General features: G+C 50.4%; 1 protein-coding gene across 1 annotated transcript in view; it reads left to right on the forward strand.

Annotated features, from left to right (window-relative positions):
• Positions 1 to 8,778, forward strand: part of ATP8A2 (ATPase phospholipid transporting 8A2) — a 447,047-nt gene extending 438,269 nt beyond the window's left edge. The window contains exon 37 of the mRNA XM_070471693.1: positions 3,300 to 8,778. Within this exon, the coding sequence (XP_070327794.1) occupies positions 3,300 to 3,397 (98 nt within the window). The 3' untranslated portion in view covers positions 3,398 to 8,778. The remainder of the gene's footprint in view (positions 1 to 3,299) is intronic.
• The last annotated feature ends 7,793 nt before the right edge of the window (positions 8,779 to 16,571 follow it).

Raw genomic sequence — 16,571 nt, forward strand, 5'->3', positions numbered from 1 at the left:
GATTTTATGGACTTCCCCAAATGTCCTACCAGAAGAAGACAAAACAACTAAGCAGTGCGTCTGCCCTCCCACCTACCCGAACACTGTCCTCAGGTCCCGGCCGCGACTGAGGTCAAGGAAGCTGATGCACCAGCCATCAAGTGTGTTCTCCAGGCCCCCAGCATTCCTTCCCGGCTCTCAGGACTTCCTGGAGATGAATGATGGCGGGAAATGCTATGAGCCAGGGCTCCCCCCTTCCCCGTTTGAATGCAGATGGCAGTTACCTGTTCATCTGGCAGGAGCTGTGAGCGATGGGGAATCTTGGTCAGGCTGGGCAGGCGGAGGCTGCCTGGGTGGTTACTGTCCTGGTGGTTCTGGTCTAACCTCTCCCAGGACTGGTTTCCAAGAGGAAAATGTTTATTTGAATCACAGAGCACCCTTGTTCCTAGGACCGCCATCCTTTCTTTCTTGCAAGTCCACTTAGCCTCAGTTGAGGCTGAGAACATCCTGGTGGATCCCCCTGGGGGAGCTGGTAGAGGGGACTCCAGGAGAATAGCTTTGCTGTCTGACCAGAAGCTTCCCTGGAAACCTTCCCACCACCGAGGGGCCAAGCTATCCCACCGGATGGCCCTGTTCCCAGGAGCCCAGGAGGGCACTGCAGCTGAGTCCCCCAGGCGCAGGCAGGTCTGAACAGAAAACACGAAATAAAAGATAAGGCTGCAGCCCTTCCCCTGGAACAGGGAGTAGACCACTCCAGATGCTAAGGCCCTCTTCCCGACAGGACATTCCCAAGCAGTGTTTACTTGTACCTCTCAGCAAGCCCCCTTCACTCCAGCCCATCCAGCACTGGAGAAGGCGCATTAAAACACAGTTACCAATTGTTTTGTCTGGGCTGGTTGTCAAGTCAGGCTCCTTGGTCCCTGACCTGGAGTGGAGGCCTCCGTTGGGGACACCAAGGGTAGAAGCAGTTCTGCCTGCAGGAGAGGGCTCTGTGGCCCGGGCACTGTCAGCCAGGGGCCCGTGCTGGCCCGCATGGAAGACGAGGTGGAGACCTCGTCTGGTACAGCCCATTTATTTTATGGAAAAGTAAACCCAGGAGACCGAAACCTTAAAGGGCACCAGTTCTGTGGCCAAGCAAGGACTGGAACCAGCCCTTCTCACCTGGGGCCTTGGCCCTGGGCTCCAGATCCCCTGTAAAAATGGGGTGGGGGGACAGCCAGCTTAGGATGGAGAGCCCCGTGGCTGCCTACCTCCCCAGGTGTGGGAGCAGCACTTACATACTAAGTGAAGTAGGTCAGGCAGAGAAAGACAAATATCATAGGATGTCACTTACATGCAGAATCTAAAAGAGGCTACAAATGAACTTGTTTATAAAACAGAAACAGAATCACAGAAAACAAACTCATGGTATGGGGGTGGGGGGGAGCGACAGGACAGGAGACTGGGGCGGACGTGTACACACGTGTGTATATAAAATAGACAAACAAGAGACCTTACTGTATAGCACAGGGAACTTAATACTCCCTAATAACCTAAATGGGAGAAGAGCTTAAAGAATAGATACACGTGTATATTAAAAAGCAGAGACATTTTACTTTGCCAACAAAGATCCGTCTACTCAAGGCTATGGTTTTTCCAGTAGTCATGTATGGATGTGAGAGTTGGACTATAAAGAAAGCTGAGAACCGAAGAATTGATGCTTTTGAACTGGGAGAAGACTCTTGAGAGCCCCTTGAACAGCAAGGAGATCCAACTAGTCCATCCTAAAGGAGATCAGTCCTGAGTGTTTATTGGAAGGACTGATGTTGAAGCTGAAATTCCAATACTATGGCCACCTGATGCTAAGAGCTTACTCATTTGAAAAGACCCTGAGGCTGGGAAAGATTGAAGGCAGGAGCAGAAGGGGTCTACAGAGGACGAGGTGGTTGGATGGCATCACCAACTCAATGGGCGTGAGTTTGAGTAAACTCCGGGAGTTGGTGATGGACAGGGAGGCCTGGCGTGCTGCAGTCCATGGGATCACAAAGAATCGGACACAACTGAGCGATTGAACTGAACTGAACTGAAGACATGTATAACTAAGTCACTGTACTGTCCACCCAAAACACAACACTGTGAATCAACTATACTTCAATATAAAATAAAAATTCAAACAAAAAAGAAATCCAGGATGATACACAGGCAAAACTCCTGATTTCTTGTTCTCCTTTAAAGGATATGATGAGATAACAGCACCAGTGATAAGTCATAAACATGTGTGGATGGGAGGCAGGCTCTGGCCTGGGTTGTCTTTTGCTCAGAACGTCTTATCTGGCTGTGGGGCGTTTCTGGACCCCTGACCCAGGAGGGTCAGTGAGCAGAGAGGCAGTCTTACAAATGTCCCTCCAGTGGGAAGGGCTGGTTAGGAGGGAGTGTCCTGCCTCAGGCTGGGAATGCAAACTCCGTCCCAGGAACACAGGACAGAGCTGCAGGGGAATGTGGGCCCTGCCTGGGCTTGACTCCCAGCTCTGCCACCTTGGGAAAAATGACATCACCTGTGCCTCAGTTTCCCCACCTGTGACATGGGAAGAGCTCTCACCTGTCTCCTAGGGCTGTCAGGAGGAGGAAATAAGCCATGTGTGCTTAGCATAATACATACAACAGTGCCCAAGACACATAGCATTTAATAATTGTCTGCTGTCATCATCATTGGAAGTGGGAACTCCCTGGGGATCCAGTGGTTAGGAACTCCAGGCTGTCAATGCCAAGGGCCCAGGTTCAATCCCTGAGTGAGGAACTAAAATCTCACAAGCTTTGTGGCCAAAAAAAGGAAAAAATCATTATTGGTACTGGTTGTAAAATCTAGTCTTTATGTAGCCACTGGGCCAATCATTAAACTCCTCAACTTTATCTAGTGATCTTTTTCTTTATTTACACGAATACACACTCACGGTAATTTATTACCGGTCCAGATCCGTGCACGTCAGCCAGGCAGGCTCCCAGCGCCATGTGTGATCTGCCAGCCTTTCCTGTTAGTGTGTTTATGGCTTCATGAATTACCGACTGGCCTGCGGCTCGGGGCGCATTGGGATGTTTCCCGCACAGGACGACTTACCTTTCCTCTTGATGGGTGGTGGGAAAGTGCAGCCATGGCCCAGTGACCCACAGATGATGCCTCACAGGCTGCGCTAAATGAGCCCTGCCCAGCCGCGTCAGCACCCCCCCTTCATGGGGGTCACAGGGCCCTGGACCCCCATCCAAGGCTACAGAGCCGCAGTCTCTCCCCCAAATGCAGCTGCTCTGGACGCCCCTCCTCACCGGCCCCTGTGCTTCTCTTGCAGACGGGTACGCCTTCTCCCAGGAGGAACACGGAGCCGTGACTCAGGAGGAAATCGTCCGCGCCTATGACACCACGAAGCAGAAATCCAGGAAGAAGTAGGACGCTGCCTCCCGCCGGAGCGCAAGAAGAGACTCATGGCAGCAGCCAAAACACCGCAACACGTCCTGTGGCCTTAGCCCGTTCCTTCGCTCCGTGCCCTGGCGAGCCTGGACCCAGACTGCCGGGGCACCCCACGCCCTCCCTGCTCGTCCGCCGTGCTCGGCCCGACTCTTGTTTAAGCGTTCAACTGTGCGCTGTGAGGTGTGAAATTAAAACCATTATGTTTCCCCAGTATTTACACATCCGTCCGGGTGGCTCTGGGAGAACAGGGAGAGGCTTTCATGCTGCGTGAGGAGCCCAGCTGGGGGTCGGATACCCGCGGGTTTGTTCCGCAGGCTGCACGGAACCTTCCCTCGAGGTGGACAGCCCGCTGGCTTTGATGTCCCCTGTGTTTGTATGAAGTTGGCATCATCACCTTGATTGCAGTGAAGTCATAAACATAGGTATCTGGGTGGTAAACCTGAGAAGAACTTTTGGAACCTCAGTCACGGTCTCAGCAGGGCGGACCCGCTGGGTCTGCACAGTCTCCTGACCCCTCCTGCCCGGCGCCTCCCAGCCGGGCGCCCCCAAAACAGTCCTGCTGCATGGCTGGCCCTGTGCTTGGTGCATGGCAGCTGCGGGCACCTGCTCCGACCCTCACCCTCCCTCCTTCTCCCCCAGATTCAGAAACGGATGCAAGAAACCCCCCTTCTTCTCTATCTAAAGATACAGCAATTTGCATATATTCCAAGTGTTTATCTTCCTCTTTCTGGCAACAAGGAGGCCTGCGGGTCAGGGTGATGTGGACTTGCTGGAGCCCTGCCTGCTCTGCTCAGGCTCGCAAACCTCATTTTCTGGCCTCCAGACCCCTGGACCTTGGCACCTGCTTAAATTAGAACCCACACTCGTTCTCTTGGGAGTTCAGAGCACATTTTGGATTTTGAGTAAATTTACAGCACGTCTCCCCAGCAAAGGAACACACCAGTCGCTCCAGACTCTGGGAGGATAAATAGCCTAGTGAGAGTCCCTGAAGGTGCAGAGGAAGACAGCCACTGCAGGGGAGTGGCGGCAGAGACACCGAAGGAGGACGCTTTTCCTGCAAATGTCAACAGAATTCTGAAATCAAGCCCGAAGCCCAGATAGTCGTCATGATCAGCCTACAGTGTCCACAGGCCTGCAGTCTTAATTGAACAGAGCTCCAGACATTTCAAGCAAGCGGCCTTTCTTACCTGGACAGATTTTCCTTCCTATCCTGCCCATGTTAGATGCAAGCAGCTGTCTGAACAGGAGGGTCCCTGATTCCAACACGGGGGGGGGGGGGGGGGGGGGCAGGGGGGGGGGGTTGGGGTGGCCACGTGTTTGTCCAAGTTCTGAACAGGACAAAACCCAGGTGCCTTCAGGCGGGAAGGCACCACCTGGAACCAGCCTGGAGGCATGTCCCCTACTTGCAGCTTTGTTGCCAAACCAGCTATTTGGATGGTGTAACATCAATACTTCTGGGCAGCTGTGGCTGGTTAAAATGACACAGTTCCCCTGGGGAGGGCCATGCTAAATTACAAAATAAAACAATGGGGCATTTTGCTTCCTTGGCTTCTTTTCAGAGCATCCGCGTCTGATTGGGCATTGAGATCATTTAGGGTATGATCTGCCTGGCTTACAGAAAACGAGAGGTGATGAGAGCACAGAGAGGGCTCCAGGGCAAGCAGAACAGCACAGCAAACAGGCAAGGGTAGGAAAATGGCCCCTTCTCCCTTCCCAAGGTCTGAGACATTTTAAACACTAGGGCAACCAGAGAGAGGAGGGGTTGAGGACCCTTGAGCAAGAATCACAACAAAATACGTGCCTGTAATTAACACAAAGCCAGGCAGATGTCCCACCTTCACACACAGGAGGAGGAAGTCCTAAATACAGAGGAGAAATGAACCTTTGGATTGAGCTGCGCTAGGCACCCAGGACAATTTGGTGTCATCTGGGAACTAAGCCTGGTTGGAAAAGGGAATTCAAACTCAATTTTTTGGTCAAACATTTGGCTGGTTCTTGAAGCCTTCCAAATCAGATTTGCGAATTACTGCGTGCACTTTTTTAGGGCTTTATCATTCTCATTTTTCACGTTGAAATACAGTTCTGAGTTTTCTGAGACTGAAGTATATTTTCCAGCTCTCTTGAGAAGTAGACTAAACAGCCTTTGCAGTCATGAAAGATGCACAGAGAAGGAAGCACTAGAGAGATGCCTTTCTATTTATTCCCTCCCACGATTAAGCTATCTTGTAGCCAAATGACTAAACTGGGTGTCCAGGAAGAGCAGCTGTCACTATGTGAGATGCATGACCTTCAGCTGGGGCGACTCGCGCTGTGTTGTTTGTCCTATCTTTAAATTGAGGTCAGAGTGTCGCACACAAGCCCTTCCCTGGGAGCAGGGTGGGCCGACTAGGCTCCACGCTGTCAGCTCCGTGGAGATGCCACCTGGGAATTGTCACTCTGCCACACGGAACGTGACACAGGCCAGCAGGTCGGCACTGCAGGGCCTGACATTCGATTGGGCTAAAATGGCAGATCCCACTCGGACCCAGTGCTGGGCTAGCCTGGTACCCAGACTGCTGATGCGCATTTGAACCTTTGCTTGGTGCCGGCTGCCTCTGCAAACAGAAGAGAGCAGCCTCCCCAGCTCTCAGCTCTGCACCGGCGAGCACAGGTGGGTGCCTGCACGCCGAGAGGAGGAAATGAGAAAGCAGAAGAAATCAGCCATTTCTGCTGGGCTGTTGGGATTAGCCTGTGATCACCAGTCTGGGGGCTTGGTCATAATTTTTGGGTGTCACTGATGCCTCTAGTCTGTCTCTAGGCAGAATATTTCAGTCTTGACCAGTGTTACATTCTCCCATCTCCCAACACATACACACACACAACAACAACAACAACAAAACAAAAACCCTGTGCTTTGGAGAAAGGAGATGCTGTGCCTTTAACATTTGGAGTGAAACCCTAACATGGAAGCCTGGGCTTTGGTGGACCACAGCTGAGAGCTGTGCTGGTCTTTGCTTTCCCCTGACAAGGCTTTAGGTCTTGCTGTAGGGAGCTGGCAGTGAAAATCTATAATTACTTGTCCAGAAACTGTGATCATGAAAAAGTGAGTATAAGTAACTAATATCTGAAAATGCATATGGACATAATATTATCAACTATATGGTTGAATTTTCTTTAAATAAAGCTCTAGTCTATCATCTTATTGTTATAATAATGACCCTTTATCTTTTTTAACCATAAAGAAGAGAATTTCCTATCATAGTCCCACTCCTAGAGATTTACATCCTGGACCACAGGTTGAATAGAATGTTTTCAAAGCTCTGCTCTAAGATAAGGTGGTCTTTAGTTTTGAACATTTGAAAGAACTACACACATTTCAGCCAGGGTTTGAATTACCGCCCAGGGTCACTGTCCCCAAGTAACTCAAAGGTGATTTAGGCTCAGCATTTGAAATGTAGCCTTTATCTCCTGGGAGCCATAAAGAATTTTAACAGGGAAACTGGTTAAGCAGAGCCTGAAATAATGTGGCAAAGAAGAGAATTTATCAGGTCAAGTTAAAGGATACCACCCCCCACCCCATCATATTCATTAAACAATTTCTTCATGCAGATGCTTAAATTAGAAAATATACAAGTGATGGAGACAGTGAAAATAAAGCATCCCTTCCCAAAAAATAGAGCAATACAGCAGAGGCTCTATGGTTTTAAGTCTGTTCTTGGTCTCTGTAAGTCTTGGGGGAAAATTATTTTGCCTCATATTAGCCATCTTTCTATCTTGAAGAACTAAGAGGACAGAAGATTTTCCAATGGGTCTTAGAGGTCAGGACCTGAGATCCCATGTGATGACAAACTAACAAGTGTTCCCAAAAGGAAGGGACCCATGATACTCGACGTATCAGACTCTTCACTGAGTTTTTCTTGTATCCTCCAGTGCCCAGCAGCCCACGCCTCCACTCTTTTTTACAAGAGCTTCATTTAATGCCAGACCTCCAGCTCCAGCTGTTTAAAGGGCTTCTGGTTTTTTGGGTCTACACGGGAATCCTTCCGGCAGGAAGAAAGCCCTGGGAGCCCACAGCAGCTCCAAGTGGCTAGACTGTGAAACAAGCAGCAGTGGAGGAGGGGCACGCACCCCCCCGTCCCCACACCACGTAGAGCCCATACCTGTCACCCAGCAGAGGCCCCTGCTCCCCTGACTGGGGGGGGCGGTGGACAGGAAGGAGACAAGAGAGTGATTCTTCTGACACCCAGGCCGGCTCGTTTTCAAGTGACAATCTCTCGTCCGAGTTGCCTTAGCGATATCTACTCCCAGGCATCAGACCAAGAAAAACACACTCCTGAGATTAGCCCATCAGCATTTCTCCTGACCTGGCCACAGAAAGGAGACCTGTGCATTTTAAAAGCTGGGAACAAAGTGTCAGGTGGCTTTGATTTATGACGGAAGAGGAAGAAGCAAGTGGAAAGACTGGCGCTATCCAAATAACCCTGCCCGGGGAAACCCGGGGTCAAGAGAGCCTTCTCAAGAGCCTCTCACAAGCCAGCCTGACAGTGTGGAGAAAGGGCCAGCAGGAGGGGGGCCGCCTGAGGGTCAGGATGTGAGCCCACTTCCTTCCGAAGGACCGGAGCCGGCCGGGGTCCTGAGACCGCTGGGCGTGCAGCTGCAGGCAGAGCAGGAGACACCAGGTACAGAACAGAAAGACAACCTGCCTTGTCTCGGGGCCTCCCTCCTCCCCACGAAGTCCCTGCACAGGGGAATGCGTTTGCGGTTTTCCATTAATAATTAATAAAGTCAACCCAAGTCCAGTCGCTCTTACTCCACCTGCCCTCTCCCGGGTGGCTGAGCTGGGAGGTGTGTTGGGCTGCCCCCTTAGTCCCCCCGCCCCCAGGGCCTGCAGCCCTGACAGGTCACCCTTCCGGCTGCGGTCTGAACATGCCACCCTGCAGTGTCTCCTTCACTTGGGCAAAGCCACGTGTTCTCCTTTCCATTGTCACATCTGTGCTGCCACTGCTGAGATGGCATTTGGCTGGGAGATTTCATCTGGTTATGCAGAGGGAAGGGGGCATGGGTAGGGGGGAGCTGGCTTAATTGGCTCCCAGCAGAGTGGGCAGCTCTTCTCTGGAGTATAGCGGTCCTGTCCTCCCCCTCTGGAAGTCTTACTACCGTCCTCATGTCCTATTAACGTCCTCTGGTTGTTAAATTACAGCAGTCTTTAGCCAGAACCGGGAGCCGGGGGTTCCTCGTTGAATGAATACAAATGAAGGGCATTTACTGGTATTTTGGGGAGGGGGGGTTGGAAAATGTAATGATGCGTGGCTTTGATCAATCCTGTTGACTGGTGTATGTCTGCACAAACCTGTTTCAAATAAATCTTTTGTTAAAGTAAATGATTGGACTGGGCTGTATTTGTGAATTTCTTTCCCACTAATAAGCAGCTCCTGCCATAGGGATTTTGGCCTATTACACAGAGGTTTTGTCAGCAGCTACAGACTACACACACACACCCACACCCACACACACGCATGCTCTGCCTCCCGAGCTGACAGTCTGGAATTGCTGTGAACGGCGGGCGTGCAGAGTGATCTGAATTGCAGATGAGTGGGAGGCCAGGCCCCCTTTATGAGAAGCAGGTCCGAGAGGCCTCCCTGAGCCAGACTGACCAGGCAGAGGGGCAGACTGTGCACAGAAGGCCTTCTCTCTCAATTACTTCATTCCCTTTGGTTCATCCCAGTTCCCTTGCAAACTGAGATGTGGGAAGTTCAGATTCTGTTGTCAAGTGTGAAGTCATGACACTGTCCTAAAAGAGGGTCCAAACATGGCATCCAGAGAGCAACCGCTTTGGCATAATGATGACTTTGAGCTGAAGGTGTCTGCGAAACAGCAGGTGCGGGAAGGGTTCCCCGCCCCCGCTTTCCACCAACAGTCAGGCCCCAGCATCTCTGTGAGAAAGGGGCCCTCCCTCCCTGCATCATGAAGAGAAGGACGTTCTTGCCACCAGAAATGGGTGTGGAGATATTCATAGGCATGGACAGACCATCTTGTGAAATAACCCTGATCCTCCACAAGTTCCCCCCCCTAAATTTCCTACTCACGTCCCACAATCTCTCTTTCCATAAAACAGTAGATGAGCTGCTGGGGTCTTCATTTTCCTCCTGAAGGCTCCTATGTGCACATAAGAATGTTAAATAAATGTGTGTGCTCTTCTCCTGTTTCATGTCAATGAACCCGACCAACCACAGAACTGCCATTATTTTCAAGAGCATCACGAGACCGCTCATGTCGCTGCAGGCACAACATGTCGCTTTTGGGCAAGCATCCACAGCCCCAGAAGTCCCTCCCTGGGAGGCACAGTTCACATGGCCCAGGCCATGGGGAGGCTGGGTTAGGGGAGCTGAGGGCCCAGAAGTCAGCTTTGGAGCACAGGGGAGGGGGCATCATTGCCGGAACCCTGGCCAGTGGCCTGCCTGCCTGGCTTTGTCTGGGCAGCTCCACACATCCCAGGGGTGCAGGGCAGGGAGGAAGTAAAGCATGCTGGACATGGTTCCCTGCAGGACCTGAGGCCAGAACCCAAAAACCTCTTACCTATCCACTTCACCTGGGTTTCCCTGGTGGCTCAGACAGTAAAGAATCCACCTGCAGTGTGGGAGAAGCGGGTTCAGTCCCTGGGTTGGGAAGATCCCCTGGAGGAGGCAATGGCTACACACTCCAGTATTCGTGCCTGGAGAATCCCATGGACAGAGGAGCCTGGCGGGCCACAGTCCACGGGGTCGCAAAGAGTCAGACACGACTGAGTGACTGACGCATTTACTATGTCTCTGAGACAGGCCCTGGGCCCCTTTGCTGCAGTGCCTGTCACCCGGACAAATGTCTCCTCCAGAAACAGGATGCAAAGAAACAATGAGGGACTAAAAATAACTTAATGCATCTGCTTCACTGATTATGCTAAAACCTTTGACTGTGTGGATCACAACAAACTGGGGAAACTTCTGAAAGAGATGGGAATACCAGACCACTTGACCTGCCTCCTGAGAAACCTGTATGCAGAATAAGAAGCAACAGTTAGAACTGGACATGGAACAACAGACTGGTTCAAAATTGGGAAAGTATATCAAGGCTGTATTTTGTCACTCTGCTTATTTAACTTATATGCAGAGTACATCATGCGAAATGCCAGGTTGGATGAATCACAAGGTGGAATCAAGATTGCCAGAAGAAATATCAACAACCTCAGATATGCAGATGATACCACTCTAATGGCAGAAAGCAAAGAAGAACTAAAGAGCCTCTTGATGAGGGTGAAAAAAGAGTGAAAACCTGACTTAAAATTCAACATTCAAAAAACTAAGATCATGGCATCCAGTCTCATAACTTCATGGCAAATAGATGGGGAAAGTGGAAACAGTGAAAGATATTATTTTCTTGGGCTCCAAACTCACTGAGGATGGTGATTGCAGTCACATCAAAAGGCACTTGCACCTTGGAAGAAAAGCTTTGACAAACCTAGACAGTGTATTAAAAAGCAGAGACAATGGGGAATACATGTAAATCCATGGCTAATTCATTTCAATGTATGACAAAAACCACTGCAATGTTGTAAAGTAATTAGCCTCCAACAAATAAAAATAAATGGAAGAAAAAAAAATAAAAAAAAATTTAAAAAAGCAGAGACATCACTTTGATGACAAAGGTTCATATAGTCAAAGTTATAGCTTTTCCAGTAGTTATGCATGGACAGGGGAGCCTTCGCAGTCCATGGGGTCACAAAGAGTCAGATACAACTGAGCAAATAACACCCATCCGGACACACACATGTCTGGATGTGAAAGTTGGACCATAAAGAAGGCTGAGTACTAAATAATTGATGCTTTTGAACTGGGTGCTGGAGAAGACTCTTGAGAATCCCTTGGACTGTAAGGAGATCAAAGCACTCAATCCTAAAGGAAATCAGTCCAGAATGTTCATTGGAAGGACTGATGCTGAAGCTGAAGCTCCAGTACTTTGGCCACCTGATGCAAAGAGGCAACTCATTGGAAAAGACCCTGATGCTGGGAAAGATTGAGGGAAGAAGGGGAAGGGGTGACCAGGATGAAATGGTTGGATGGTATCACCGAGAAAACTGCAGGAGATAGTAAAGGACAGGAAAGCCTGGTGTGCTGCACTTCATGGGGTCACAGAGTCAGACATGACTTAGACTGAACAACAACAATGTACAATTAGGGCAAGTTATGGACAATAAAATACTGAGAGACCAAAGAACCCCAACTGCTACTTCTGAGGACCCAAGAGCAAAAGCAGGGTACTGCACATGTCCCCTGCACTCAACACCCTCAATGGGTTGGGCAAACCCCACCTAAGCCACCCTCCAGCCTGACCCCTGGACACACCCCTACCCTCACCCCATATAAGGGACCAGCTCACCACCTCCCCTTGGGGAACAAGTGAGTAAGGGAATCCCTTACTTGTTCTTGCTCCCCTCTGCTGCAGAGGGGCCCCAATAAAGCCCTGCCTGAATTTCTTGTCTGGCCTCTGATCAGTTTCTATTGCCTTGAGAAGGCCAAGAACCCTGGTCAGTATCAATTCCTCCTAGATAGGCCATGTGCTGTTAGAACTGGACTTGGACAGGGGTCATGACCTTGGTGGCCCCATCTCCTGGCACAGTGGGGAGAGGAGGCCAACCTCACTTCCAGGCAGAGTTCTGCAGCTTTTCCTCTGCTCTAAATAGTCCTTGCTTTCTCTTTTAAAAAAAGTCATGCAAGACAAGATGATTTCATGCGATCAGCAGCAAAGTGTTAAATTCCACCCGTTGTCATTTCTTGATCATGTCTACAAAAATCTGCCTTTGCCAATATGCTCACCAGAATGAACCTGAGCCACTAAGGCCAAAGGGCAGCTGACGACAATGAGCAGACCCTACCTTTCTGCCTAAAGCAGCGCTCTCTAGAATAGTTCTGTCTCTGAAAAAGACTCAGGATGCTCTGAAAAATCATTCAGGTTCCACTGTGTATTTTCAAAACCTTTACGTACAATATACACAACATGAGGGACTGAAGTACGGTCAGAGGAACACAGCACACGGCAGAAACCTGTTCCAGCCTCTAACATCTTCTGCCTACGCTCTCTTCTACATAGGAATCTTTCATGGGGACTTTCCAGCAGTTGTTGCAAAGCTAGGCAGTCGATGTACCTGGGTCTATAATTGGAGGTGTGGGACTTAATCTTTTCCCAAAGGAGGACTGAATAAAATCCTCCACTTAGCAAAACCAGAAGCACCAAACCACATAGTCCAGCTCCCAGACACTGAGGTTTTCTTATTTAAAGGAGGCCACACTTGCTCCTCAGAAGAAAAGCTATGACCATCCTAGACAGTGTATTAAAAAGCAGAGACATCACTTTGCCTACAAAGATCCATACAGTCAAAGCTGTGTTTTTTCCAGTAATCATGTACAGTTGTGACAGTTGGACCATAAAGCTAAGTGCTGAAGAATTGATGCTTTTGAACTGTGGTGTTGGAGAAGACTCTAGAGAGTCCCTTGGACTGCAAGGAGATCAAACCAGTCCATCCTAAAGGACATCAGTCCTGAATATTCATTGGAAGGACTGATGCTGAAGCTGAAACTCCAATACTTTGGTTGCCTGATGTGAAGAACTGACTCATTGGAAAAGACCCTGTTGCTGGGAAAGATTGAAGGTGGGAGAAGAAGGGGACAACAGAGGATGAGATGGTTGGATGGTATCACCGACTCAATGGACATGAGTTTGAGCAAATTGCAGGAGATGGTGAAGGACAGGGAAGCCTGGTGTGCTGCAGTCCGTGGGGTCTCAAAGAGTCAGACACAACTTAGCAATCGAACCACAATAACAACACACATAAATAAAATGACTTAAAATTCCTGATGCTGGCCTCAAAGCTCTGTCTTCATGCTCGTCTCTCTCTGCAGTGCACAGTCCTTGACCTCAGACTGCAGAGTGACGGGTGCTGACAGCAAGGATTCAGGGCTGTCCTAAGAGTCACAGCCTTGGCCTGAGCCCTGAACAGGGAGGATCTGTCCTGTCCAGTATCCACAGAGCTTGTCTCAGTTGTTCACAGTTTAATGCTACCTGCACTGTCTCCTCTACTCTAAAGACTGTGTGTTTTGATTTGAAATACTCTAATTGCTGAGAAACTCTTCCTGATTCTCTTCCAACAAAACATCTGTGCATACGTTAAGTTTCATTTAATGTAAAGCCCTTCTGCTGACCAGACACCTTGCCCGTGGCCAGGGGAGTTGGGGGGTTACACTGGGTTGTCCCCGATCCTTCCCAAATGACCCTGAATGGGGGGCACAAGTAGCTGCTGTGAGTGGAAATGGACCTTCAGCCAAGAACAAAGTCACTCTTTTCTTCCTTCTCAGTGTGCTTAAGAGAAGCCGCTGCCTGCAAATTACATGCAAAGGTGGCTGCAGGTAAAGCCCTTGAATTTGTTTCCATATTACATTTAAAATTGGATGGGGGCGGGGGAGACCCTCATGCATCGGTAAAAGAAACCACCTCCCAGCAAATTTATTTAATACTTTTGCTGAAAACATTTTAATGGAATCCTGCTCTCCAATTTATTCGGTGATAAGCCCCGGGGGGTTTACTGCGGACCTGGGATGCAGGAGTGGCGGGGGGCAGGCGTTCCACCACCTCCTGCCCCCCCACATGAGGGCCCCCAGGGCAGACACAAAGGACACTTCTGGAACCACGTGGGCAAAGTGAAACAGGGGCTGGTTCCGAGGTGGGCAGTGAAGGAGACAGATGTCCATGAACACAAATGAACAAAACCTTGAGAATTTGGCAGAGCAGCTCTGACAATGCTATGAAGGTATGCAAAGGCTGGCCCACAGCTTGTTTCTGAAGACAGGAGAATACATACTTCTGGCAACTGCATGCACGAGGGACGGCTCAGGGTCCCTCGGGTCCCAGCTGCCCAGACAGCTGTTTAAGAACCTGGGCCTCTCTGATGAGGTGGCTGAGGCCCAATGCCTGGGGAGAAGCTAGGCTGGAGGCAGAGGTAGAAGACCTGGGCCCTGCCGTCCACGTGGGCGCCACAGCCAAGCTTGGAAGCAAGACCTGCCAGTGACCCTGAGTTCTGCTGTCCAGGGGCTTTTGGCCTGCAAGATAGTCACATACCTGCATAGCTGCTCCTGAGCCATCTTCCCAACTCTGGAGAGGAGCCAGCGGAGCAAAGTCCCTGCTTCTTGGAGCTTATCTTCCAGGGGAAGCAGAGACAGAAAGAGGGATCCAACAGCTCAGCCCACAGCACAGACACTGCCCCGACAATACCACTCAGCCCTGAGGACTCGTAAGAACCCCATTCCTTTCCCACGTAGCCGAGGCTGTAGGCTGAGATGTAGGAGAGGGGTCTGGTCGGGTCACAGCATCCTTCCACCCGGTCCTCCCACCACAGCAGTGTCTGGGCAGCTCCTGGGTCCCTTCTACAAAAGCACTAACTCCACCACCCACCATGGCCCACCTCCTCACGGGGGCAGCACTTCAGGGGGACACAGCACCCAGTCCCAGCAAAAGGTGACCACCCTCTGCACCAAACCCTGGAGCCACATCCCACAGCCCTGAAGATGGTTTAGTCCCACTCAGCCAACAAACTGTCCTTCTCTTTTAACCTCCATAAACCCACCTAACACCGTCCACAAATACAGCAGTGCTTGTCAAGCGCCACTGTTGAGTCTCTCAGTCCCCAGGACTAGAAAACTACTGAAGATAAGAACAAACAGAATCTCAGGAAAACCATATCTTACAGAGACATGGTGGCCCAGAGTCTGCTGGGGACAAGGATAGACATGCATGTATCCCCTCTTCCCTGCACCCTAAACTCAATGAAAGACTCAGACCCCCAATCTTCAGTGCCAGCACTGCTCCATGCATCTACCCCTTTCCTCTCATGGAAAGTGAATACAAACACTCTTTTCTCCTCTTGTTAATATTCCCATGAATTCTTTCACAACTTGCATCGGCTCACCTAACACTTTGGTGGCTCGCACGGGGAGAACCTCCACTAACTGAACTCCTTTCGCCTTTACCTCTGATTTGACCTTCCTCATCACCCACCGAGACATCCACCAAACTGAAAGTCATTCCCTTTGATGCGGCTTCCTCTAGGGAGATCAGTGGCAGAATCTGGGCGGCAGAAAGCCTGAGGTCAGGTCTGTCACCATCGAGGTCTAGGTTGGAACATGGCCTCTCAGATGCCCCCGTCCATCTTCTTTATGTCTCATCAATGATCCAATTCATCTCTGACTCAGAGTGAATCCTAGGTTGTTCAAAGGGGGAGAGGGATGCTTCTTCTGAACCCCAGGATTCCCAGGATGGCCCCATCTCCCAAATTCTCTCGTTCCTCTTCTTCCTAGCTGTCATTATGGGCAACTGTCAATCTGCCCCAGGGAAAGACTCCCCCTTGGGATGTCTCCTCAAACACTGGAAAGCTCTCAGACTAGGCTTCCCTGGTAGCTCAGCTGGTAAAGAATCTGCCTATAATGCAAGAGACTCAGGTTCAATCCCTGAGTGGGGAAGATCTCCTGGAGAAGGGAAGGGCAACCCACTCCAGTTTTCTTGCCTGGAGAATCCCATGGACAGAGGAGCCTGGCAGGCTATAGTCTATGGGGTTGCAAAGAGTTGGACACGACTGAGCAACTAACACTTTCACTTCAACCTGGACAACCTCAGACCCAAATGAAAGGTCTTCTGCCAACGACTTGGCCTCAATATACACTGGGAAACTGGGAGGTCCAGCCCCAGGACAGCTGTCTCACCTGCAACACTATTCTCCATCTGTACTGCCGCCACCTTGGCAGATGGTCTGAGGTTTCTGACGTCTAGGCCTTGTGTCAACTCACTCAAGACCCCAAACTGTGGTCCCCATGTGTGGTGATGCCACACATCACCATCAATACCACCTGACTTTCCCACCTCTGATCCTGAGCACCTCCCTCTTTCTGAAGCTTCCCCCCAGTCCCCTCAGCCACATCCTCCTCCAGCCCCTTGAAATCACTGAATCCCTTTCCCAGACCAGGACCCCCAGCACCCCCTCTTCCCTACCACCAACCGCTCCTCCACCAGCCCCCGGTTCTCCTTCTCCTCCCCAGCACACCTGGTCTGGATGTCCCCCCTAGTTTCCTCTGGAGTCAGCCCCACAATTTCTTTC

The sequence above is a fragment of the Odocoileus virginianus genome, chromosome 8, assembly GCF_023699985.2.
Source record: "Odocoileus virginianus isolate 20LAN1187 ecotype Illinois chromosome 8, Ovbor_1.2, whole genome shotgun sequence".
In the NCBI taxonomy this organism is placed as follows: domain Eukaryota; kingdom Metazoa; phylum Chordata; class Mammalia; order Artiodactyla; family Cervidae; genus Odocoileus; species Odocoileus virginianus.